The following is a 24,974-nucleotide window of genomic DNA, read 5'->3' as shown; positions in this document are numbered from 1 at the left end:
TTATCTTATCAAAGCTTCTAACTTGGTTTGACTCTGCCTTTTCAAGCTCCTTTTCTTTAAAATTTTATTAAATTTACTAAGATTTTTGCAAAGCTTAGGTGTCGTTATTCTTGACCATAAAGCTTATCTGTTCACCTCTGATACAGAGAAAATAATCTATTTATTTTTGTTACAGTTTTCTCCTTTTCCAGTTTCAGCCTTCTCTTTGAAATCAGTCTGAAGTATACAGCTGTGTTGATGTCTAAGAACTGTTGAAACCTCAAGGATGACATGAAACTGTCTTTTTGTAAAAACAGGGCCATGCTGTCTCCCTTCATAAGAAACCAAAACTGAGGAATAGAGTTTTAGTGCTGTTTTTTGAGTACAGAACATACAAAATGATAAAAAAGCCGCAGTGAGAGCCAGGAGATGCTAGGGTTCATCCTGGTAGTAGCTGGTTGATCTCCTTCCTGTCAGTAACTTTCCCTATCAACTCCTTTACTTTTGTAAAGTTTTGTACTGCCAGATCGCTTGTTGTATCTCTGAGGTAGCATGAGGCTTGATCTATTCATTGTAATTTTTGAATCAGCTTAAATATGTCATTAAACATAATGAGATTTACTTCTAAAGTCAGCCACCCTGTAGTTGATAGGATTTTTGCCTTTTCAGTTTCTTTTCGTGCTGAGATGCTCTTTTCAAGTACAAGTAGAGACATAAGGGCTCACAAGGTCTGCAAGGCATGGTCAGATGGAGCCTGGAAGATTGAGACTTATTTTGTTAACTAGATACAAGGTTATATTCTGCCAAATCATTTTATGTATGGAAAAACAAACAAACCCAAACTGACAGTTGAGTCTTAAAATTCATGTATCTAGATTTCCTGTGGTTCTTAGTATTCCATGGTTTCAATTTTCCCATGTCCACAGGGGTGTTGCTGGCTGATAGAGTTTGTGCTGGTGCACACTGTGGTCTTTCACAGAATAAAAAGGCAAGAAGAGCAATGGCTTGGATCAATCTCCATTACAGGCTACTTACCATCTCTGAGAATTTCTATTTGTTGAATTTGGAAGTAATCAGGGGCTCAAAACCTGTTTTTTTCTAGTTTATTTGTGAAAAATCACATAGTGATTTTTGTAGGCTTTTTTTCCATGGAAAGCTAGGCTTAAAATTCATCTTTCCTTAACTGAAGCACTTTTTCACATCTGTAATAACCCAAAAAGCAGTGTTTCGGGTAAAATCTTGTCTTTTTTAGCTACTTTGCAACACATTGCAAAAAAAGCACGTTGCAAGACTGATTCTGGAAAGCAGAGCCTAGGGCTCACCAACATCAGCAGGGTTTATGGTCTTTCACAGCACAGCCCAGAGGAAGATGGCCGGGACTGTCAAGTTTCATTGGACAATATTAAAACTGAGACTTTACTATTCTAATTGAGAGGGATCTGGATTTTGGGATTAGAGTTGCTTTTCACTCTTTGGCATCCACCTCCGTTAAGCAACATGAGATAGATGCTCAGCTTCTTGGTGTATCCTTGTACATTGTGACTGTGTATTGAGAGCAGAGGTAAAGGATGGCCAAGCATCTGTGTAGCATCTTTACAAATAATCATTCAGTAATTGTAAGTGAGCTTATAGTTGTTAGAAATGGCACCTGCTGCCCACTCTTTGAGAAGTATCAAATGCAGTGATTAGCTAATTTTAGGATTTGGGTTTTTTTTTTTTTGAAAATTGATAAATAGCTGATCCCAGAATACATCTGAAGATAGATACTAGCTTAAGGAATCCTATAACAGCAGGCATTTCTACGCAGAAATTGGTCTTCAGGGTGTGCTTTTTAAAAGGGAAGTCAGTAGTCTGACATTTGTAGTTTTTCAACAAATATTTTAGAATTATGCTGTCGCAAGTTATGCTATTTTTTATGTAAGAATATTTAGGAGATATCTATAACAAGAACAAAAAGGAAATTATATAAATAAGATGACTGTTTTAGGCCAATTTAGGTGTACTGAAATATTGACAATTTGACAGTATCTTTTTTTATTTGTTTCCAAAAGAAAAAATAATTACCATTCTTTTTCCCTGTAGTTTATCTATTTCAGTATTTTAACTTTAGATTTCAGTTTGATTTAAAAAAAAAATCTCATACTCCTAATGCCTGGTACCTGTAGTCTGTGAAATTTCCACATTCTGATATTCCTTCTGGTTTTTTTCTTTCGTGCATTTCTACAAGTGTGTAGTTGAAGTGAAATTGTATTTTGTTCTTCGGAAACTGTGAAATACAGAAATAAGAGGGTAAAGCCAATGTACTAAAAAGAGACTTATTGCAAAGAACAATTGGTTGTGTATTTATTACCACTTATAAATTGTATTGCTGGTCTAAAAATGTCTGATGCGTAAGACCACCTTTCCAGCACCTCTTGTTGCTCTGCAAGTTTATTAACAAAAAAAGTAACCAGAAGTTGAATGTTATGCAAGAATTTATTATCAGTGCATTATCTTTGCACATATCTTTCCCAAAGTCAGTGTTATATAAAGAAAATATTTTCTGGGACTTTTTGAATTCCCTCTCACCTCACAGAAGGACAGAAATGAAGAAGATGCCCTTGAGTGGGAGATAATTTCATTTACACACAAAGTTCACAGTTCTCTACCTCATATTTGAGGTCAGTGTAGGGAGATTATTATTCTAAGACCTCTTCTAAATTGTAGCTTGTAAAATTGTGATGTGAATATTACTTTTAATATTACAATAGTTAAAATTTTGTAGCTGTATTAAGCTAAGTTCAACAGTATGGATGGACTTTTTATGGCTGAGCCTGACCCAGAAATAATTTCCTTTGTATGTATCATTGGGATTCAGCTATTAGGCGCTCTGGTGGATAGACTGCTTTCTGCAGATCTGCTGTCTGCAGAAAAGTCTCCTTGCCTTTTCTACATAACCAGCATGTACTCAGTAAAAATTATTAGCATGGGGACCATGCCTCACCGTTAATGCAATGTGACACATCTTGTCTTCTGGTTCTTAGATTGATTACTTATCACACTTTCTTACAGATATTAAGACTGCACATAAAATCAAAATTTAAAAAATCATTCAAACGAATGTAAGTGACCATATATCACATCATCCGTGTATTCATGGTCACTGAGTAGTAGCTGAAGTCATCTGGTACTTTTATTGAAGACATTCAGGGTTGCCTTTTGGGCACATTGTGTTACTGCTTCAAGGGACGTAATAGCTTGGCTGAGATTCAATAAAGTGCTGACTAACACACAGCCTCTCCAACTGTTGGCTGCTGTCTAGTTTGCCTCAGAATATCTTAATAAAAAGGTAGCTGAGAATATTTGCTAAATTCCTTTGCCTCCACTCAGGATCTAGCATATTGACATTTCATGCCAGAATAATGTATAATAATGTATATAATGTGATGTGGTAGCAAGTACATGAACTACAGAGTTATACCGCTTTGTGCCACTTCCTCTCAGAGCCATACAAAGTTTTCCAAACAAGATTATACAGAGCTCTTTTTCTTACTGTGCTGAGCTGAAAGGCTTACGTTCTGAGTATCTGCAATCTGACACCTGCACCCAACCTTGTTTAATTTTTTTTTTTAATAGCTTGCAATGTTACTTGGTATTTAATCTTATTTTCTGCAGTCATACTAAATTATTAACAGCATTCAGGTAATGGGTTTAAAATGCCAGAAACATGTCTTTTTTGTCCCCTTGTTGGGATTAGCAACTGAGATAAGCAGAGGAAGTGAATTTATTAGAAATAATTATAAGACTAGGAAAGGGTTGAAAATATCTAAGAGAACTTGCTGTTACTTTAGTAAGTTCTTCATTAAAAGATGCCATTATGCTGTCATCAAAATAGTCCCCAGCTTTACTGTTCTTCTAAGATTTATTATTTTTAGTTGGCATTTGAATGCTACAAATTTTATCCTGTGGGCTACTAGATTGGATATGACCCTGCTATAACTCCTGGCTTTGACTAATGGAGAGTGTTTCATTTGGAACATAACATAATAATTAGCTTCTTAAACTGTATAAATTGTAAGGACTGGATCATAGTTCTTTTTATTCTCCAGTCTCATTCTAGAATCAAATGTTGTGTCTAAAATTCTTTTCCTAACAGTAATCTCTCTTGAGAGGCAAGCAGCAGGAATATTCAGCATTTTCAGTTGACGTCTGTAACTAATTTTTTCGTTCTTTCATGATGAAATGTAAGTTCAGTACTATGAATGATTTTAACAGCAAGAATAAAATGAGCCTGTTCTATGGGAGAGTCTTTGTGGCTTTTTTTTTTATATATTATAATTCATTGTAAACTTATCTTGCGTCTGTATTTCTGGGTGTGAATATGTTCTAGGCAGAGCATGAGGAAATAACAGTTAACTGTGACAGAACAATGAATGGATCGCAATTCAATAAATTCATGTTTCTCAGCCCTCAAAAAAGCCAATAAAACCCCTAAGTGCTTACCCTCTGCAGTTTGAGAGCAGCTCCTAACATTAAAGAGCTAGAAAGCTGAGATGGCAAGCCTCCCTAAGGAAGAAAGAAAAGAAACTGTCAGGGCCCAAACTAGTGTTGAGTCAGACCTCAGTCACAGTAGCCTTTCCATTTGCTGCCTTTCTTTTTGCTACAAAATAATTTTTGAACTAATCAATGTCTATTAATATCTGAGGTGCAGGAGCAAAAGGACAAAAGCACAGAAGAAAAAGTGTTCAGCTCATATATAAGCATGTTCACTATGTAAGGACCAAACACAGATTGCTGTTTTGTGTGTTGAGAGGACCATACACTAGAAGCATGGATGAGCGAATGTGGGGAAGCCTGGAGGACAAGAGTTATGATCCTTTATTTAAGTACTACAAATGGAATGAATAGAAAGTTCAAAGTTTTTGTGTGTTTCCTGTAAAAATAGAATGTATCACAAATTAACTAAGTAATGTAACTGCAAAAAGATATAAAAATGTTGTGAATAAATGTATTAATGCAGTGCAGAAAGTGTATTGGTAGCAATGTTTTTCTTGGACTACAGTTTCTTTTGAAGCATAAAGCATGTATGTCCAACCATTTGGCTTGCCTGAGCTGCCCTGAATGAAGAGGAAATATCTTGGACACATATAAAATATTATAATATAGTTAATGTATATAAATAACAAAGCTTATTCTTCTAATTTTTATATTGCAATGTGAAAACCAACAAAAACATAATTGGACCTTGTTTTGGTGAAACTAATGCATCAGTATCTGGTTTGATGGCACTGATTGCAATTCTTAGTGAGTTCTCAAGAGTGCTCATAAGAGGTTTTTTTTTTAGAAATTTCATTCTTTCTGTGCTTTATCCTTGAGAATAGTTGTTCACAAAAGTGCGTACTGCTAAAAAGCAATGGCATGAATAAGACATGATTGTGAAGTAAAGGAGAACTTTCTCTTTTGCAGATATTGTATTTATGTTGTCTGGAAAGTGAAGTTACAAATATAGGGAAAAAAAATCTCTTTTTTTTTAATCTCAAAACCTATTTTCTAAATCTTTTATGAAAGTGGAAGACAAGGCTGCTTGTTTGTCACTGTTCACAGGACTGTGTTTAGCAAATGTATCAAAATCCATGAACTTTTGTCATATCTTGACATAGCAATGTGTACTGTACCTGTCCCATCTCGTGATTTCAGCCCAGACAGTGCCAGTGGCACACTGATGTTTGGTTGTTGCTGAGTGATGGGTGCATGCCTGAGGCTGAGCTGGGCTACACAGTGAGGAAGAGCTGCTGCCGTGATGGCACAGGGCAGGTGGTAGCCACAGGATAGGCTGGGGTGGGCTGCATGCAGCCCATGGGAGATGGATTGAGCATGCCTTCCCATATGTATGGGGAAGTTTTCCTTTTCTATAGTGAGTATTAGGAATTTCTGTGCAGCTTACACTAGATATTTGTCAAGAGAATCAGTGCATTCGGAAGGAAGTTCTTCATCACTTCAAGGATTCACAGCTTTCTTAAACTTTGTTTATAGAAAAATCTGTTTTTCTTTGACCATTGCTTATAGCGTTTGATTATTTATGGAAATATTCCATAGAGTTGCAGGGCAGGTACCCTAAATTCTGTCACAAGAAATGAATGCTTTGTGTGTTAGAAAACTGCATTTCCATGAAAGCTTTTTATTTTGTAAATGAATACTGCAAAGCAACTATAAAAAGTATTCATTTAGCATTGTGTCTCCATTTGAACATGCTAATTTGGGGATTGTGTTAACATTCACTAAGTACTATTGGTATAGTGAATTTTTCTGTTTTGCAGCTGGTTTAGCCATTCCAGTTTGACAATAAATGTAACGTATACCATAAAAATAAATAAATGTATAAAACTAGTGTAGAAAAGTGGGGGTCTAGCAAAAGGGCACTTTGTTTCTTAAACATGTACCTGCTGTGATGGTTCTTTTCTCCTACTAGGTACAAGATAGTTTTAAATCAACAGAGCTCCTAGTTTTCTCTTTTCTGCTCTTTGATTTAGACAGTCAATCTGTCGCTATGAAGTATAAGAGCTTTCCAGTGTAAGATTGATAGTAGTAGTGAGGTTACTTTGCACAAACTTTTACACCTCTTTCCCTCTTGAGTAAGATAAACTGTGTTGGTTTTTTTAAAACTCATGTTTACTCATTAGACTTTGATCAAGATTACTTGTGTAGTGTGACTATTAAAAAAGAAGGCAAATTTTGCGTTTTATCTGAAGATGCCAGACTTTACATTCACTTGATTGAAGTTGGATCCAAGCAGTAGTGTTTGTTTCCTCTCCAGCTCATAAATCAATTTTCATGAGTTACCTTGTGGTTCAGTTGTTGTTTAGATCTTTAATGGTGACTATCATCATAGAAGTTCACGTTGTTTTTTCCTTAGTTAATTACTGGGAATAAGATTTAAAGACTTCAGCGAGTCAGAAGTTTTTCTGAAATGGCAGAAAGTCTTTTGAATGGACTTTGACTGACATGTTATTGAAAGTCTAAGCAAATGAGAAGATAGAGAACTGCACTTTGAAACAACAGGATTCCGTGCCAGTTCTTAATACCTTAAATAGCAAGCAGTGATTTACTCCCTATTTACTCCCTAATGAATACACCTGGTGATTAGTAAAATATTGGCCTCGCAGACTAGTCCTCAAGTTCAGTTATTTCTGCTCTTTGCTGTTTCTTTCTTCCATTGTCACCATTTCTACCATCAGTGGTAGATGGTGACAGATGTATAACTTAATTGCCATGTCCTAGCACTTACCCTTACCTCCTGTTTTAGTTCTTTATGATTGTTTCCTACCTGTGTTCTCTGGCAAGCTCCCAGTGGGTGTGAGAGACAATTTACCAATCAGTTAGAACAGGTCATTGTTGCTGGTCTTCTATATTGTTTCCCTTCTTCTTTCTGTCTTGGACAATGATCTGTTTCACTTATTTGTTTAAAACGTTCTCAAAGCCTCTCTCCTTGCTAGATTACAAAGTAATCTAGTAAAAGGTAGTAAAAGGCTTGCTAGATTACAAAGATTGTCCTCAAACTGCTGTAGCAAATTAATACTGCATTCTGTTCATAAATCACAAAGTGATTTTTATATAATATTGCAGGGATTGTCATGTATAGTACCACGAGTTTGATTCTGTTTGACCGGTGAGCTGTCTGGAGACTAGGATATGTCTTTTTATCCCTAGTGAACTAGGGGCTCAAAAAGAGAGAACTGAAATGAAATGAGAAATGCTTTCTTATGGTAGCATCTGCCTCTGGCCCTGAAGTAAAATGTGGCCTTGTATCTTTAGTGCTTCTTTGTGCCGTTCTACTATTCTGACCAGTTCAAATAGCTTTGATATGGATGGTTTTTGAGTGTATATGGGAAAATAGGTGTGGAAGGAGGCTTTCCTCTTCTAAAGCTATCTCCTGTATGCCAATTTAAAAAAAAGGCATACTTTCTGGTGAATCCTTTTCTAGTTTGTTTCAAGTCATAGAGATGCTTTGGAGTCCTCTACAGAAGGTCTATAATGAGTATTTTAGGAATAATGTATTGCTTGATTTTTTTTATTGTTATGATTTTTATTTATTTATTGTCAAATTGGTAAGTCTGAATATACCTTATGTCACAATACCTTGTGTGTGCTTCCTTGAATATTTCAGCTCAGATCTGGATGAATTTCCCTGTCCCGATCATATTCTGTAATTGGCAAAACAGTAGCAAAATTTGTATTTAGTCCTTCTACCATGAAGCTCTTTCAGACTCTTGCTGTGTTTTAAATTAATTTTCCTTCTGCCATACACGTTTATACTTACAAAACTTGCTCTTCAAATTTACCAGTACTAGTTTGCTGCTTTCTTTTTTGATGTATAAACAAAGCCCTCTTACATCTTTATCTGAAGTTGGCTAAAATGTAGCAGTAAAGTGACAGAGAATAGTTATGTAAAAGACAAGAATTAATGATGATTGTTAGAGAAGGCTGGATAGAAGGAAATCCATTATAGTTTGAGATCCTTGTCAACAAAATTGATGTCTAGCCAGCAGCTTAATGTCCTGTATTTTTGTACTGTTACTTTTATCTGAATGTAGGATTTTCTATTTGGTCAAATTTAATGAATTCTTTTTATAATTTTTTTTCCAGATTGCTTCTTCAGTTTTCAATAGGTGTTTACTTTAATAAAAGAAATGCACAAGTTAATAAATGTCATGGTCTATGCAAACACTGACACCACTGTACTGTTTGGCACACCTGGTATTTTTCTATGAAACTCTGTGCATTAGGAGTAACGCTTTTTTACCTCTTTACTATTAAATGGCAACTTCTTTTTTGAAGTACAGATTCTAAAATGGAAAGATTCACAGGTCTAAAATGAAGATTCACAGATCTGCTGCTCTTGATACTGTTCAAAATTTTGCAGATATACAAGAAGCAACATAACGCTATTTCCCAGAGGGTGGTAATTGGAGGTGGCCACAGCAAAACTGTCTAAGGACCTAGCAAATTAAATACAGGATAGAAAGCAAGCCCTTTCTTCTTTGCATGATAGGAGCAGAAATATTTGAGTCCTACAGCGCCAAAGTTTTACTCTTTCATAAAATGATACATGAAAATACATTATAAATGTAAGAAAATTGCATAAAGTTTAGTCTTGAGAAGAGTTAAATTTTATACAGGAATCTCAAAAAAAAAAAAAAAGATATTCTTTAATACAGAAAATCAACAGATTAAGTCTTTTCAGCTGAAAACTATTCTTTTTTTGTTACAGAGAACTTAGATGATTGCTAGCAGTGATGGCTTTTGGGTTGAATTAGTTGGAGTTGAAAGTCTTTAAACTCACTGTTAACATCCAGTAACAGGGATGGAAATTCTGCAGCTTTATTTTTAATTTTATGCTAATTTGGACAATGTCCTGTGACTTTCTTTGTAGTTATTTGAGCTGCTAGGCCCTGAGGGCTTTGAACTTATAGAGAAGCTCCTACAGAACAGATCTGTGATTGTGGAAAGATCTTTGGCTTGTCAAAATGATAACAAGTTCCAGGCTTTGCAAGGTAAGCAACAATTAAACTGTTGTTCCAAAAAAAACCTCGTTGGTAATGGTGGGGTGTTTATATCAGAGTAAATGAGTGCATGTTGCATATTTACATTTCAAGTGTATATAGGCATGTATAATTTTTAAATAACTGTACTGACAGTTGCATCTATTCCAGTGCACTACTATGACAACAAGTTGATAGTCAGTTATTCCTCATCTGCTATACTATCCACCTCAGAGACATCATCACATAAATGTCTTAGGGAGAAAAAACACAGTAACAACCGCTTCTGGAAAAAAATATAGTTAAACCAAAGGATGGATATATGAAAGGAATAAAGGAGTTCAAGTTTTATACTCTGATTTTGTTTTTATAAGATTAATAGCCCACACAGAGTATTAGTTTTAAAATGTTCTACAAATGACTGCTTAAAAACAAGTGTTCCCATTTTCTGTCCTGACAAAAAGTAAATCTGACTGAATAGATTGTGACTTGGGATAAATCTTGCAAAGGTGAAGCATCATGAATCTACTGTGTGTTCACAATGCGTGAAAAAAAAAGATAGTTAAAGCTGATACTGCTGGACTCTTGTATCCTCACAATAATTTCAAAATGCAAATAAACCATAATTTGTCTATCTTAAATATAATGTTATTTAGGCAAATGTTTGGAAGTTCACCTTCTGCTGTACTGATGATTTGTCTAAACTCATCAGAAAAAAAACAAGTTTTATTTGCTAGCGATTTCAAAGCAGAAACTATGAGTATAACAAGATTTTGTTCTTGGTGGAATTTTTTTGCCTTCTAAAATAATCACAAGAAAAAAATAATATACATCGGAAACTAAACTATTATAGACTTTCTGCAATGTGAAAATTTTTACGAAAGTATTTTTTTATTTAATAAAATTGTTTTGGAAACTATTGTAAATTTATTCTTCAGTATGTCATCCACAGACATTTCTGCTAGAATGTAGAGGAAGAATATTTTCAGTATTACACTTTCAAGAAGATTTTTCCACTGATGGCCTAGCTTTTCTTTCACTGTAGTAAAGAAGTCAGTAATGTTTGAGTATCTTCGCTGAGGCTGAAGATGCTCTGTCCCAAGTTCAGTTTGTTTATTTTAATAGGGCTCTCTTCTTTTCATCTGATTGAAGTGTAATCCCTAATGGGCACTGAAGTCTCAGCTTCCAGAAACTGTGGGTGGGGAAGGGAGCCATTTGGATTTGGAAAAACAGTCAACTTTGAGCTCTGTGTGTCTTGAAGCACAAGGCAAGGCAGTGTGCATATACTGATTGTTTATAGCATGACTATTACAAAAATTCCATTGCTATAAAGGTGATTGTTGTGCTTATCAGACAAATAAAGTAGCCCTAGCTTGTTATGTCTGAGTTAAATTTAGGCAGAAAATTGAATCCATTGTTATCCCCTTTAAATACGAGACAGAGAGAGTTAATGCTATTGCTGTGGGCATTCTGACAGTTTATTAGATTTTTTTTCAACAATATCTAACAAGTTGTAGGCACTTTATTCAGTATGCGTGCTAGAGAAGTACAATTTTCACTGTTACTGTTGGTAAAAAAAAAAATATATGTATCAGTGGCACAAATTCTTTAAAATGTCACTCAAGTGAGTTTATTTGATAAAAAGAAGTATTCAATTTTCAGCTTCAGGGGTAGACTGCAGCTGTACATTCGGAATAACTGAGTACACTATATTCAGTCAAACCTCTATAAGCTAATAATCTGTTTGCAGAATTTTGAAGTCAGATGTTTAAAAATACCGATACAGTTAAAAACAAACAAAAAGAATCCATCCATTACATATAGAAGACTTGATTATGTCTTTAAGTTTGAAGTAAATAACAATAAAGGCATTGGAAAAACAGATGTGATTGAGCTTTATAGAGTTCCTTGAATTTTTTGTGTACTATAACTGTTCAGTTGTGTACTGTAACTGTTTAATCCTACTGCTTTTCTGCATAAAAGGAAGGAGTCCTTGTGGCTGTACAGAATAAGATTTCTTAGTTGTTCAGGGAAATTAAGCTGTTGGTATGCTTTCAATGCAATCATGTTATATAGTAAATACACAGTAAATGCTAGGTAAAGAGGCTGGTTTTTAAAAAAAAAAAAAGAAAAAGAAACCTATGTTTAGTCTACATGCATAATCTTTTTACTTAGCAGCATATGCACATAAGGTGACAAATAAGTGACTTTCCAGTGTTGATGAAATTATCGTAAGTCCCAGAAAGGTAGCCCCTCCTTTTGCTGCTAGTTTGCAGTATTCCCCCTCTTGCTTTGGGATTAAGAATTTTTCTTCTATGGTGATTTAAAGTGTCCTGCCTTCAAGTGATGAGCTGTTACTACCTATGGATTCTTAAGACCAACTTCTGCATAATTAAGTAAGGCTAGGCCTTTTAAAAATACATATATTTAGAAGAAAACTGGGCAACAAAAATGGTGGAATCCAGTACTTAGGAAGATGCACACATGTTTTGATGTTACAGAGCAGTGCAAGAAGTTTATAGGTGAAAATGCTAAACCCAATTATGGCTGTCAAGTTACAATTCAGTCTGAACAAGAAAAGCTGTTGATGAAACAGTATCGTCGTGAAGAAAAACGAAATGCCAGAAGAGAAAAACAAGCTGGGGAAGATGGAGAAGTATCTGGGGAAGGACTTACATCCTTTGATCCCAAAGAGCTGAGAATGCAAAGGTAATAAATGCCAAAAGTTGAAAAATACTTGTGTTGTAATTGCTATTTCAACCTATCATAAATGTTTATTTTCTTTTAGTTTGCTTTGTGGATGTGGTGATTCTGACTTCGTCACGTTTTATTACAAGTGTAGAATTTGTTTAATACGAAAACCTAATTTTCAGGAAAAGACAGCAGTGATCTGCTTAATTAGAATCTTCTTGGTCTTATCTATGTGGGTTGGAGATGCAGATTGGAGGGGCAGGCTATCTTTCTTACTTTCTGTACGCACACTTCTTGCTTAAGATTTATGAACTCTGTATTAAATCTATCAAAACTATCTTTTATTTTTCTTCTCCAGATTAATGGGTACTATTTTCCATGTTATCAACTAAAGGTAGCGGGAAGAATAAGGGAGGATAAGAATAAGAAGCAAATAAGGTGTTGCATTTCATATTGAGAAGAATATAGTGGTACTGGTATTTAACTATGAATACTTGTTGCTGTATTATGTAAAAAGATGCAAAGCTGCATTAGTTTAGGGAGCCAGCCTTGCAGTGATTGTATTGATTTTTATTTAACAAGTGTGCTATAAGGACATCGTTTAACTAATGCCAGTGAATAACACAGTAAAATTCCATTGTTAATAATTTTATACAATGCTTTTTTTCCTTACTTTTCCCTAACTCTTGCTCTGACTTTAATGTACCATGCCCAGCTTTTGTGATAGCTGCCTACAATAAGCAGAATTGCTGCTATTTTATGTTTACAGGGAACTAGCACTTTTGAATGCTCGAAGTATGCCTATCCTAGGTAGACAGAAAGAGGTGGACTTTGAAAGAATTCATTATCCACATGTTTATGATTCCCGAGCTGAAGCTATGAAAACATCAGCATTCATTGGAGGTGCAAAGGTACGTGTTTGATGCATGGCCCTTCTACAGCAATACAACTATCCCCATGAGCAAAGTGCAGCAAGTTTCCCTTTGTTCTCTGGGAGGTTCCCCTATTAATGAGAATCCTATGCATCAAGCTGTGCTTCTTCACATAGTATTTTCAATACTCACATATTTTGTTTTTATTTTGACCCTAAAAGAAATAAATTCATTCATATTTATAGTACAGATTATTTTTATTTGTAGAGTCACTTAAGTCATTAAAATACCGTTTTTCTCCTTCTAGATTTTGTGAACCATTGAATTGACTTTATGAAATTTCAATTCTTGAAATGTAATAAAGTGGAATTATCTTTTATTTTTCTTTTTTTTTAATCCTTTTGAAACCATTTTATGAGAAGTAAAACTGATTATTTTCCATTTAGAAGGTTCTATGCTATCTATAAAATGAATCAAAGATTTTTATTTATATTTATATATATATATTTTATTTATAAAAGACTTTTATTTGGGATTCCTTTTTTAAGAAGAAAAGTAACGAAACATTGTTTGAAGTGGCCTAAAAGTAATTAAATTTCCTGTTTTCATATTTTCAATTAATTTTCTTGTAATACTGTTTTAGGTGTTCTTACCAGAATCAGTTCAGAGAGAAAACAACAAAATGTATGAAGAGGTGAAGATCCCCCATAGTGAACCAATGCCTATTGGCATTGAAGAGAAAATTGTTTACATTAAAGACTTTGATGAGGTGAGTAAAGCAGCCGAGAGACACAAAATTAATTTTTATTTTGCTATTAAAAAAAATTAGGAGAAAACATTACCACTTAATAATGTGGTTTTTAATGTGCAAATGTAGCCATTAAATTTCATCACTAATTTTGAGTATATTTGTTGGTGGATGTTGCTTGGTTCATGACGAATCTGATCACGGAAATTCCTTCACTAAACTACTACTTTGTGAGCTGCAGTTCTCAGTTCCTTTGTCATTACCTATTCAGTTATCTGTGGTTTAGAGCTGTGACTTGAATCACTAAAATGCTCCTTAAAAAATAAAGCGAGTCTGGGCTTCTTTCTCTTCTTTCTGTTGACTTCTGAAGACCGGCTAGTGACTGCTCTGCACTGTTGTGCAGATTAGTCTTATAGCATGATGCTGGTGCATAATAATGTACTGTGTACTGTACAGGGTGCAAAACCTTCCAGAATACTGCTCTGGAGTAGGAAAAAGGCTGCATTATTAATTTAAAAGAAATTAATAAAAAAAGAAAAACAGCAATAAATGTGGCTTAGTATTCACAGTCTAGAACCAGCAGTATTCTGTCACATGTACTTGCTTTTCATTGTGTGTATCAAATCAGTTAAAGAATGGAATGTCTGCTCCTGATTTCAGTGGGGACACCAAGAGCAAGCCATACGTGCATGTGAAGAAATCTTTGTTTCTTAGTTCTTCAATGGCATATAGCATGAAAAAATGCTTTTCCCTGTAGGAAAACAGGAAATGAGAATATAAATCTACTTCAGTTACCCAGAGCATTTTATTGAGGTTTTAGTAAGGATTGTCTTACCCTGATTTAACTCTTTGAAAACAGAGGACAGTTTAATTTTAAAATCAGAATCTATTATTCCGTGCTTGGGTGACAGTACCTACTGCCATGTTATGAAGTGACTGACAGCTTAACCAGATAGAAAAGTTGAGCCACAGCAGTTGTAAAATATGACATTTCATATGACAATTTTCAACATGACAGCTTTTTGCAATGAAATGTCTCTCCTTTAAGCACAGGTCCAAATATTACCTATTAACCTATAAAGTTTTGCTAGAAGTACCAATATTTTGAGACACAGTAGCTTGCCAGAAAAATATAGATCTGATAGAAGATAAAATATCTAAAAGAAATAGTTTACTGATACATACATATGTAGTGTTATGGAATGCATCAATTATGCAGATTTTATAAATCTTTCATGACTTTTTAGGCTTTGTATCATCAAGAGATATACTTTTCAGTTTTAAAGTGAAATTCTGAAATAGAAACAATCTTTATATCCATGACTCCTACTTACTAGATATCTAACAAGTTGTCAGCAGCAAAGAATTTTGTATGTGTGATACTTACGCATTTAAACATAGGCATATTTCAGCAGTGATTGATGCTTCTTAGATTTGACTTATGGCAAGTTTTTTTTGTTTTTTTTTTAACTGCTGGAGTGTATTCTTTTTTAGAGGAGGGAATCATAGAATCATTTAAGGCTAGAAAAGACCCATAGGCTCATCAAGTCCAACACAAGCCTACAATCACACATTATAGCACTCAGCACAGTGGTATTATAAAGGAGCCTACTTTTTGGTTTGAAAATTTCAAGTGCTAACTGCACGAATTTAAGGTTAAAAACCTGAACTGCATTTATTGAATCTATTTTCCCAGAGGATTGAAAAGAACTAAATCTGGCTGTGAAGTGTTTATTTATGCAAGAATTTAGTCTCGTAGGAGCTTTACTTTTTAGTCCTTATATTTTCTTTTGCATAGGAGTGATTTTAAATATTATATGTGTATTTCTCTTCAATTGTGGTTTTGGTCACAGGTGTTAAGGTGCAGTCTTTGACTATGTAATATTTACATAGGTAAATGTTCTGTTTAAATTCAATCTTCAAAGTTCTTAAGTATAGATCTGAGATCATGATAAGGAGTTCATTTATATTTTGACCTTTTAAGCAAAAGCTAAACCTCTGGATCATGCAGCAATCTTCATTTAAAATATCTTAAGTATTGATTTAAATTATTTGTATTTCTGTTACTTTGGTTGACATAAACATTGGCTGAGAACTTAAATATATTCCTTAAATAATAATTTTAACAAATCATGTTAACAAAACTGTAGATTCATTTTTTTGGCACAAATGTGGGGCAAAATGGCAAAACAGAATCAACACTGAAGGGGGAAAAAGTATCTCAAACTAAAGTGAGCCTCAGTTGGAAGCTCTTATTTGTACCTTGGCAGTGTAATCAGAACACACTTTGAGCTCCACTCCAGAATAAATAATGTATTTTCATTAAAATATTATATTTAGGTTCAGTAAAGCATTATCTGAATCCTTATGGATAGATTCCCTATGATAGGGATAGTAAGGTAAAGCTCATGATTTAAACTGGCAAAATCCAAATTCTTGCTGATGCTTAATCTCATAATGTAGTGATTGCAAATATGAGATGAGATGGCCAACCTTTCACAATTTATTGTCTATAAAAGCACAATGTACCATCTGTCATAAACTGCTGACATTAGCAGCAGTTTTAATACCCCTACCACTCTGTGCTTCAGTTTGTACTGCCCTTCCTCCTGCCATAGTCTAATTCCATAGGTGTCATCTCATTTTCTTTCTTTCCTATGCCTGTTGAGTGGAAGATGCTGTGCTGCTGCTCAGGAGCATCTCTTATGTTGTCAGTGGAAGTGAGGTGCCTGCATCCCACAGAAGGAGTTGCACAGAGAAGGAAAGCGTACTTGCTTTATTCCAAGGCAGCAAATCCCATCTCCAACTCAATTTGCAGATAATTATTATTATTGGCATTTACTGGTATTTGGAGAGCTGTGTTTTCACCACAGTACAAGCACAAGTGGCTTGTAACTAGCTAGTTGGTCACATGTTTGGTCTGAAGAATTACTGTATTGCTGCTTACAAAAGGGGCATGTTAGCTAGGTTGTTTCAGTAACAAGAATGTGAAAAAACAGAGCAAGTGCAAGCTTAAATGTATGAGCCTTTGGCTGCTTGACATGCAGCTTGACTATTACTGAAATATAGTTTTGTACTTACAATAAAGGTGGTTTTGCACCAGAGTTTTTGCCAAATAAATGTACTTCTGAAGTCATAAACTCAGGTCAGGGAAAGTTCTTCTTCAAGACTGTGAAAACAGATTTTACCTAACAAATTGCTTTTGGTGAAAAATGACTTCAGGTTTTTACCTAAAGTGGGTTTCAGGATTTATTTCTTTGTTTCATGCCATAGCCATTTCCTTCTACTAACATGTAAGATTTTTTTCCCCTCTACGTTATATGAAGGAATTATTACAAAATCAATATTCCCTTTTTCTCCTATAATGTTTTCTTGCTTTTTGAATTGTACAAACAGAGCCACTGAATCAAAGTGTAGATGCTGTTGCATAAATTACATTTTTCACATCCTGAGTATTTGAACATTTATTCTACAGTTGATCTCAGTGTATATTTCATTTGCATATTATCCAAATAGCACTTGACTGCTGGAATGATTAGTTTAAAAAATATTTCTAATATTATTGAAATTTTGTCATTTATCCAATGAAAGCATAATAGGAAATTGCTCCAAAGAAAGCCTTCAAGTTCTACAAATATTATTCCCAACTTAAAAATAAAAAAAATAAAAATCTTTATGCAGTGTTTAAAAGAGCTGTTAATAAAACTATTTGATAGAGGAAATTCTCAGCTACAAAACACTATTTTTGAACAGTCACTACTGCTAGCTATGCTTGTAGAAATCTGAACCGATGGTGGTGACTGAAACACACCACCCATCACCTCACTGTGCACAAATCGACTCTCTGGTCTCCATTAAATGTTCATCAAGCATCGATTAATGTTAATGATTGCAGCTTTTTTTTTGCGTGAAGGAATTCAGTTCCACACCTTTGTTTCATATGCACTTCCATATCAGATGCCATTTTTTCAGACTGCCCCCTGCTGCCATCTGTCACATAGCAACAAAATGTAATAGAATATTGGCAAGCCTCTACTGCCATACCACCAACACCATCTCTGATGTTGTCACAGAGTTGACCAGATCAATCTATGTCCGTGGCAGGGGCGACAGGGCCTCTGCCCTCCCCCCCACCCCAGTCCCACAAAAATGGGAAGGAAGGAAGGGAGGAAAAAAGCAGCGGCAACAATCTATGGAGGAAAACTTATTTTACTATAATATCGGAATACAAAATAACACAATATATACAATTTAATTGAAATTGAGATTAATAAATCAGACAAGATAAGAGAGAGAGAGAGAGTTCCCGGGACCGATTCAAACCTGAAAAGCTTGGAACGGCTAGGAAAGCACCCTCCAGCACCCACTGCCAGGCAGCAAGAGAGCGCCCCCCCACCCGGAAGGGCCAGATCCCGTGACTGCTGTAATGTACAGGGATAGGTAGCTGGGATTGGGGCAGTGACACTTTAATGCCCCGTACACTACATGATGTTTTGATGTGGAATATTGAAATCCAAAAACAAAAAAACAAAAACAACAACATAGAACCATGACAGATGTCATGGGTCAACATAGTAAAATAGGAGGTATTACTTTTGGAATTGGGGTGTCTTCACATTCATGAGTGTGTTAAATGTGCAGTGACAATCATGAGTGAGTGTTCTAAAGGGATAACAATAACAATAACAAACCAATAGTTTGTGATCTATATTGCATAAAATTATTATCTTTTACTTAGGAAAATCCTGTTTCTTATTATAAATAAATAATTACTTCATCATCAAAGAGATCTGTTGCTGTGGCACCTGTAAAATGGAATTCTGGTATCAGTACTTGCTCGTAATCCAAAGTTGGAGAAACTATCACTAAAATGAAGCATTACAGAAGAAGTAGATATATAATCAGTGAATAAATTTGTAATTAAGACATATTTAATGGATGGATGATTTTGTCTCATAAACTGATTTCACTATATAATGGTTCTTTCAATATATATATCTCCTGAAATTAAAGGTTTTTTTTTTTTTTGTTCTAGAACATTGTTTTGTAATTAGCAAGTTATTTAAAAAAAAATATTGAAGTTGTGGTAAGGATTGTGTCATACTCTTAACATTTGAGAACTGTGATTTTGGACTTGTCATAAAGATACCTTTAACACTGCAGTTGAGAGGACCTGTCAACACAGGGTGAGAAACTGAAACTATTCTGAAACATCACTGTGTGTGACATGACTGGCATCTTGCTCATAATCTGTGATGCTGCTTTCATTCCCAGTCCAAAATTGTCCTAGGCATTTTGAAAAAAAAAAAAAAAAAAAAAAAAAAAAAAGAAGAAAGGCAGTAATACTTTATATGTATTTTATGTACATATGCAACACGTATACAACACAGGGTGTGTTTGTTTCCTCTCTACAACTACCTGAAGCGAGTTGTGGTGAAATGGTAGTCAGCCTCTTCTCCCATGTAACTAGCAATAGGACTAGAGGGAATGGCCTCAAGTTGGGCCAGGGAAGATTCAAGTTGGATATTAGGAAATAAGAATTCTCCAAGAGAGAGTGGTCATGCACTGGAATGGGCTGCCCAGAGAAGTCGTTGAGTCATCATCCCAGGAGGTGTTCAAGAAACGTTTAATGTTGTACCGAAGGAGGTTTAGTGGGAAATATTGGTAATAGATGGACGGTTGAACTGGATGCTCCAGGAGGTCTTTTATCTAAGCTCGGTGATTCTATGATTCTATACGCGTATCTCCTATTAATTATTAGTTGATTTTTGAAGATGTGTTGACGGTTTATGGGCTGGTTCAGCCCGGTTCCGTGACTAGTGGGGCATCCACGGATCCGCGCCTCCAGAAAAGGGAAACAGGAAACCCCAAAATAATTAAAAACAGTGGCAACAATCTGAGGAGAAACAAACTAATTTACTAAATATACTATTGGAATGCAAGAACAACACACTAATATAATATAATTAGAATTGAAGCTAATAAGTAAAATACAATGAGAAAGAGTGTCCGAAAGGTGGATAAGCCTCACCATAACGCTGAAGGTGAGTGGCGGGGAGGAGAGCAGCAGGGAGACGAAAGAAGAGCAGACAAAGAGAGCATCAGGTGACCCTGCCAGGAGTTCTATCTCCTCTCTGACCATAAAGCCCCCTAGGGTATGTAGTTCTTCCTCTCTTCTGGATAGGTGCCCGGAACTTGAGCATTAACACTTTAACTCCCAGGGCATTACATGATGTTATGATGTGGAATACTGATAACCGGAAATCATAAAATCGTGACAAGATGCTTGACAAAGCCATCACCACAGTCTTATGTATCCTCCCCTCCTTCCCCTCTGTTTCCTTCAGCTACCCAGAGTTTTACTTTAAAAAAAAAAAAAAAAAAAAAAAAAATTAATGGAAAGAAATGATTTGGCTATCTACACATCTCCCTTTTTTGTATCAAAATAAATAAAGAAATAAATAAAATAAATAATAATAATAATAATAAAAAAAAACAGATTTGCAGGCCGTGTATAGATGCATGTGAGATGCAAAAGAGAGGGGAACATGGTGAATTATTATGGGGAGGGACATAAACTGAAGTGTCATCTTGTCAGATGTTATGAAGAACAGAAAACATCTTTCACTGATAGCCAACCATACGTACTAAAACAATCTGTGTCAATGTACCATTATGGAAGTAATACGCAAGTTCATCTCTTTTGGTACAGGAAGGAATGTGTCTTGTTGCTCGTGATTTTCAGAGCTAGAAATTATGTAAGTGATCAGATGTAAGTAAACCTGTATTTGCTAAAATTATGTACTCTTTAGTGTGTTCACATGGTGTGATTTTTGGTATAATTATGTTGATTGAATCACGTTATAATTTTCATTTAAAAGCAGACTATTGTTTTTAGAAATTAGAAGATATTCAACAGAGAAGTATAATTAACTCAAGCTTTTATTTTCATGGCATGAGAATGGGGAAGTAATAGAAAGATGCTTTAAATTTTAGGGTACTGGTATTACTGGAGAAATTCACAGGTATCCATTTGCATCTACATTTTCAGTTGGTACAGCGTCTTCTTGATTAAATAAAAAATAACTCGCAATTAACCTTTTTCTTATTCCGAAATAATGTTCCCTGTCTACCTGTCATAGATCTCTCTTTTCATAGGCTTGACAGCAGGTATGTTTGCTTTGGTTTGATTCTTCTAGAATCAGACTGCTTATAGGTGTCCTTGGTAATATGGGCTTCTTCAGATCATCTACACAGATTTTTAAGATGAATTCCCACAGAGGTGAGCCAATATCTTTTGTTTGGTTGGTTTTTTGGCCCGTGGGATTTTCTTTGCTTTTCAGGTATGACCTATTTTGTAGCGCCTTAAAATTGTCTCTGCGTACGTTATGATCTGATCATTTGTTCTTTGAGTTGCATTGTTATGTGAGGTTTAATTGAAGATTTTTCCTAATCTTCTATTCTTTTTAAGGTCATGAAAGTTTTCATTGTTTTCCTCTGAAAATCAGTTTCTACCTGTTAGTATTTTATATAGTATGTTATAGCAATATGTATTTTTGGTGTCAGCTTATCTGTTTACGTGCTCACATAAGAGTTTTGGTTATTGTGTTACCTGAACAAGCTGCACTTAAGGTACTAGAGATGCTAAGGATGGCAAAGATTTTATGAAAATTTAATAAATGCGCTCTTTTTGCATGTGTGAACGTGTTCTTACTTGCAGTGGTTTGATATTAGTGAAAATATTTAAAAAAAATAAACACTGATAAACGTATGTATGGCAAGAAGACAATCCTTTAGAATTTGAAGTGTTTTCAAATGTTCTTTCATTAGTGATGTTGTATTTGAAAGTGCAACAGATTCTCATTTTATGTATACTCTGCTTGATTTTAGTAATGTGCAACTTTATTGAAAGCAGTTGTGTAAAATCTGGGTTATCATTTCTCAGGCAGTATAGTTTTCATAACAAGAATAATTCATTGGCTATATGGGGTAAAGCCTAATATTGAGCATTGTTTATATTAGTGAATATAGAGAATTTCATTTATTTCAGTTTTTTAAACTCAACTGTGTATGAATTATGCAAAATGTGTTGAAAAATCTTGTTTTTATTATGCAACTCTTTCTTGATTGTTGCGTATTCTGTAGTCATTTGGGTTTTGGGTTGCTTCTGTCTCCTTTATGGAAATAACAAGTGCAGATAAAAAACACGTCTTAATATTAACATGAGGTAAAATTGACTTGAAGAGACCATTAAGCCTGTTTCATTTTCTACACAGCTGCTGAGTGTGTGTATGTTGTGTAGTGCTGCCTCTGAAATTGTTGAAAATCTGATGGGAACACTTACAAAAGGCAAACCAGTAAAGGGCTCCAGCTGCTGAGAAACACCTGCTGAGCCACAGTGGGAATTAGGTACATCTGTCTGTAGCTAAAAGTAATCAAACAAAGTGCCTAGTTACACCTGTCAGCCTGTCAGTACTTTAGTTTGTGTAAAGATTCAACCAGTGAAGGTCCAATGATTTAGAATACCTTTAAAAATAAAAGTGCAGAAAAGTTCAACAGAAGTATGTTGAAGATCCTCATTGGATCCTCATTGAACTGCTGTTGTGTGTTTCCTGATTCATTACAGCATAATTGATTTGCTGAGGATGATATATACAATTTCTTTTTTAAAATCAGACGTCATTAAACATATTTCCTAAATATTTTTATAGCAGTTCCCAATGCGTAGTAACTTTACCTCAAAAATTTAGTTTTCCTCATCTACCTGTTGTTTTCCTACCGTAGATCAAGCAGAATGACTTCTGGGAATGCTGCTGGTTTCTTTGGGAGAATGAAATAGCTGTATTCTGATAGAAAAAAAATAGTGATTGTGCTCACAGTCTTCTCTAGCACAATGTAGGAAAAAATCATTTAACTTATATATTGTAAAACAGGTACTCCCTTCTTGGTTAGCAATAGTTTGAAATTAACTGAAGTGGAGAACAAAGTTGAGCTGCAGAAAAATTATGACACCAATATTTATTCCTCCAGGAATATTCTTCTCTCATTTTTACTCAATGGTTTAAAGTAATTACTAGTTTTGACTGTATTTACCCTTTAGAGTAGTTTTATAGTTTTTGTTAGATGTTTTTAGGAAGAAATAATTTAGCTTGCTCTTAATGTATAACATAAGTAATAATATAACATATAAGGAAATAATTTGGAAATATTATCCTGAAATATGAAATGTTAGAACTGACATCTTGAGGTGCATAAAATAGGATTGAATTAAGTAGGCTTTATTTTTTAAAAGGGGAAAAAAACCCTAAAAAGTATTTGTACTTCAGACATATGTAAAAATATGAAATGCTGTCACCCTGCTCTCCTAAAGACTGTATTTTTAAATTTGCTTTCAATGGAAGGCAAAATTTAGTTTACCAATTGTGATAGGGGAAATGGCCAGAAACTGGAGCATAGGAAGTTCCGCACAAACATGCGCAAGAACTTCTTTACAGTGAGGTGACGGAGCACTGGAACAGGCTGCCCAGGGAGGTGGTGGAGTCTCCTTCTCTGGAGATGTTCAAGACCTGCCTGGATGCCTACCTGTGCTACCTGGTGTAGGGTACCTGCTTTGGCAGGGGGGTTGGACTCGATGATCTCAGGAGGTCCCTTCCAACCCCTACAATTCTGTGATTCTGTGATTCTGTGATATTGGGCAGATTGTCAATTCAGTGATTTGTGTTTTAAATTTTATATGGTAAAACCAATTGCTAATAAAAATTCCTGAGGCATTTCAAATAGGCATGTTCTACCACAGTGTAACAGCATGTAGCACAGAGAAATCCAATTTTCTGGTTGGTAGTGGGTTTATTTTCCCTTCTTGTATTTAATCACTGTAGTATTTGAAATTCAGTTGTACCTACCTGCTGACATTGCAGTTACTGTGTTTACTGACTTCACTAAATTAGAATAATAAGTGAAATATTTAAACTGAGAAAACAACTTGCTGTTTTTCATTCTTGAGAGAGGTACGTTTTTGCTGTGTTAACTAAAGATAAACATTTTTTTGGTATAAAGTACAGGAAGTGATCTGCAAATGTTTTAATGGAAGCGACTCAAAGTGGTTTTAGTCATTTTGATGACTAAGACTGGATGGTAAATGAAGTGCTTCTTCTGTGTACTGTTAAGATATAGCCATTTCTCAGTGAAAATTCAAGTACAAGTGTGGAAGAGGAATGCATTAACCTACTTTACTTCGATAGCATACCTAAAGGCGCAGTTTAGTTCTTAGGAGTAATCAGTCATCAATGTGAAGAATAGCGTTTGAAATTCTGTTTAAAATTGCACTCAAGACCAAATTTAATTTTTACTTGTATGAAATGTTAACTTCAAAGTGAGAACTTTCAAAGATGAGGGAAGAGCATATGCTAATTCTGATTGTCTTGTAAATATTATAGCATAACTCTTAGTTTTATTTGCCTGATTTCAATATTTGTTTTTAATCAATACAAATTTTAGTGCTGACCTGGAGAGATTCTCATCTCTGATAAGAATAGTCCCAAATCCTGGACGGTTAAGCATGAGACTACTTCCCTGCCATGCTTATTCCTTAGGTGGACATGTTTTTGCTTACTTGTTATCAAACGTATCTTTAAGCCAAGCAAGAAGACGTAAGTCTTTCTCAAGTTTTGTATCAGTAATTTGCTTACATCAGGAAAGATTGTTTTGCATGCTGATAGCTACTGTAACAGGAAAATAAATTTAACAAAAAGTGTAGAACAGTTATATCCTGCAGCATGTATGCTTTCAAGGTATGTGTGATAGTTTTGTTAAATCTGTAGTGCTGCTTGCAGTGCAAGAAATATTTTATTTCATCAGCTTTTCAGTTTTTACAACTTTGTGGTTTTCAGTGTCCTAATTTCCCATGATCCTAAATTCAGAGACTTGCTGAATGGAAATAATCAGACGCAGCCCTTTAGAACATTTTGTGTCTTAATTTTGACCTGTATCATTCATAGTATCCAGGGGGCATGGCCTGCTTCAAAGTAGATCCCTTTCATCTGATTTGTCTCTGCTTTATGATCACCATTTTCCAGGTTTGTGCCAAAAGCAAACTACAGTTTTCTATCAGTACTATCCATTTCTACTAGATTTTCCAGGCTAAGCTAGTTGCAGTAGCCATGCCTG

At 34.9% G+C, this 24,974-nt stretch overlaps 1 protein-coding gene across 3 annotated transcripts in view; it reads left to right on the top strand.

Annotated features, from left to right (window-relative positions):
* The window catches only part of ASCC3 (activating signal cointegrator 1 complex subunit 3), a 258,462-nt gene that overhangs the window by 35,053 nt on the left and 198,435 nt on the right, over window positions 1-24,974 (top strand). For all 3 annotated transcript variants that reach the window (XM_042886807.1, XM_042886816.1, XM_042886824.1), the window contains exons 5-8: window positions 9,389-9,509; window positions 11,999-12,206; window positions 12,958-13,099; window positions 13,704-13,829. In XM_042886807.1, coding sequence (XP_042742741.1) covers window positions 9,389-9,509; window positions 11,999-12,206; window positions 12,958-13,099; window positions 13,704-13,829 — 597 coding nt within the window. The remainder of the gene's footprint in view (window positions 1-9,388; window positions 9,510-11,998; window positions 12,207-12,957; window positions 13,100-13,703; window positions 13,830-24,974) is intronic.

Source organism: Lagopus leucura, unplaced genomic scaffold (genome assembly GCF_019238085.1).
Source record: "Lagopus leucura isolate 7727_CA_CO unplaced genomic scaffold, USGS_WTPT01 Super-Scaffold_73, whole genome shotgun sequence".
Lineage (NCBI taxonomy): Eukaryota > Metazoa > Chordata > Aves > Galliformes > Phasianidae > Lagopus > Lagopus leucura.
This window is presented reverse-complemented; position numbering and strand designations above follow the sequence as displayed.